The sequence below is a fragment of the Neophocaena asiaeorientalis genome, unplaced genomic scaffold, assembly GCF_003031525.2.
Source record: "Neophocaena asiaeorientalis asiaeorientalis breed wild unplaced genomic scaffold, Neophocaena_asiaeorientalis_V1.1 scaffold629, whole genome shotgun sequence".
Classification (NCBI taxonomy): domain Eukaryota; kingdom Metazoa; phylum Chordata; class Mammalia; order Artiodactyla; family Phocoenidae; genus Neophocaena; species Neophocaena asiaeorientalis.
The window spans coordinates 5,937,726-5,939,019 of NW_020175468.1; the positions used below are offsets into that span (position 1 = coordinate 5,937,726).

General features: G+C 61.8%; 1 protein-coding gene across 1 annotated transcript in view; it reads left to right on the forward strand.

The window, feature by feature from the left end:
• LYPD5 (LY6/PLAUR domain containing 5) overlaps nt 1-803 on the forward strand; it is a 1,632-nt gene extending 829 nt beyond the window's left edge. The window contains 4 exon segments of the mRNA XM_024768830.1: nt 169-315; nt 563-674; nt 676-715; nt 717-803. Of these exon segments, the coding sequence (XP_024624598.1) occupies nt 169-315; nt 563-674; nt 676-715; nt 717-803 (386 nt within the window).
• Nucleotides 804-1,294: the final 491 nt, after the last annotated feature.

Consider the following 1,294-nt stretch of genomic DNA (forward strand, 5'->3'; position numbering starts at 1 on the left):
GGGACTGAACGGGGCGGGGAGGGGTGTGGTCTCCGTTGGGCTCCTCCTCCCGGCGCGCTGGGATTCCACCGCCCAAGTCGGGCCAGACGGGAGCCCTGGCGCAATGCACAACCCGCACGACCGTACCGAGGACCGTTACCTGAGTGTGCGTCCACGCTCTCTTGCCAGCGCCCAACCCGCCGACGCTCAGCGGCGCCAAGTGCTACTCCTGAGTGGGGATCCACCCGGTGGACTGCACCCCGGAGAAGTTCCGGCGGGTCCAGTGTCACCAGGACCAAAGCATCTGCTTCCAGGGCAATGGCAGCATGACCTTTGGTGAGAGGCTGGGAGGGTGTGAGGGCCTGGGCAAGGCGTGTGGAGGCAGGGCAAGGCTGACAGGGAGACACGGCCCTGGTCTAAAGAAGGAGGCATGGTCCTGGACTGAGGGAGGAGGCATGGCTCTGGTCTAAGGAGGGGACTGGAAGTAAGTCTGAGGACCCAGTCATGGCTGTGATCTCTGAGGTGGAGGTTCAGGTGCAGGTGCCTCCCTCGGTTCTGACCCTCTTCACTGCCCCCCTCCCAGGCAATTTCTCAGTCCCTGTGTACATCAGAACCTGCCACCGGCCCTCCTGCACCACCCGGGGCACCACCAGCCGGTGGACAAACATCGACCTTCAGGGCTCCTGCTGTGAGGGGCACCTCTACCTTCACCAGTGCCTCGGGCACTGTCCCTCCTGGGGCGCCCCCCCACCGTCATAGTCCTTCTCCTCATAGCTACCCTGCTGGCTAGCACTCTGGGAGGACCCCTCGGGCTCTCCTCATAGCCCCTCCAGCCCCTTCCTGAGCAGGATGCTGGGGGCAGGGCACACGCGCCCCCTTCTCACTGCTTCAGTTCCTGGAATGTGGAAAATAAGAGCTGCACTCCTGTCTCTCCTCTCTCTCTCTCTCTCTCTCTGTCTCTCCCTCCCTCCCTCCTGCTTCCCTACCGACGCCCAGCCCTTACCTGGTCAGCAGGCCTGGGAGAAATTGGGCAAGGTCCCTAGCATCCCAGGGTGGGGAGAAACAGCCACATCCCACCCCACATGCAGAGCAAACCTGATCATAGATCCTGCTTGCTGAGCACCAACCAGGCCCAGGCTCCCCACAACCCCATTTCCTGGTTGTGGGTTTCCTGGTCCTAGGCTCTCCCTCCAGAGCCTGGAGCCAGGCTGCATGGGTTTGAATTCCAGCTTCAGCATTTTGCCTGTGGGTGACCTTGGGCAAGTTACTTAATCTCACTGAGACTATGTTTCCTAACTTGCCAGGCAGAGGTGAA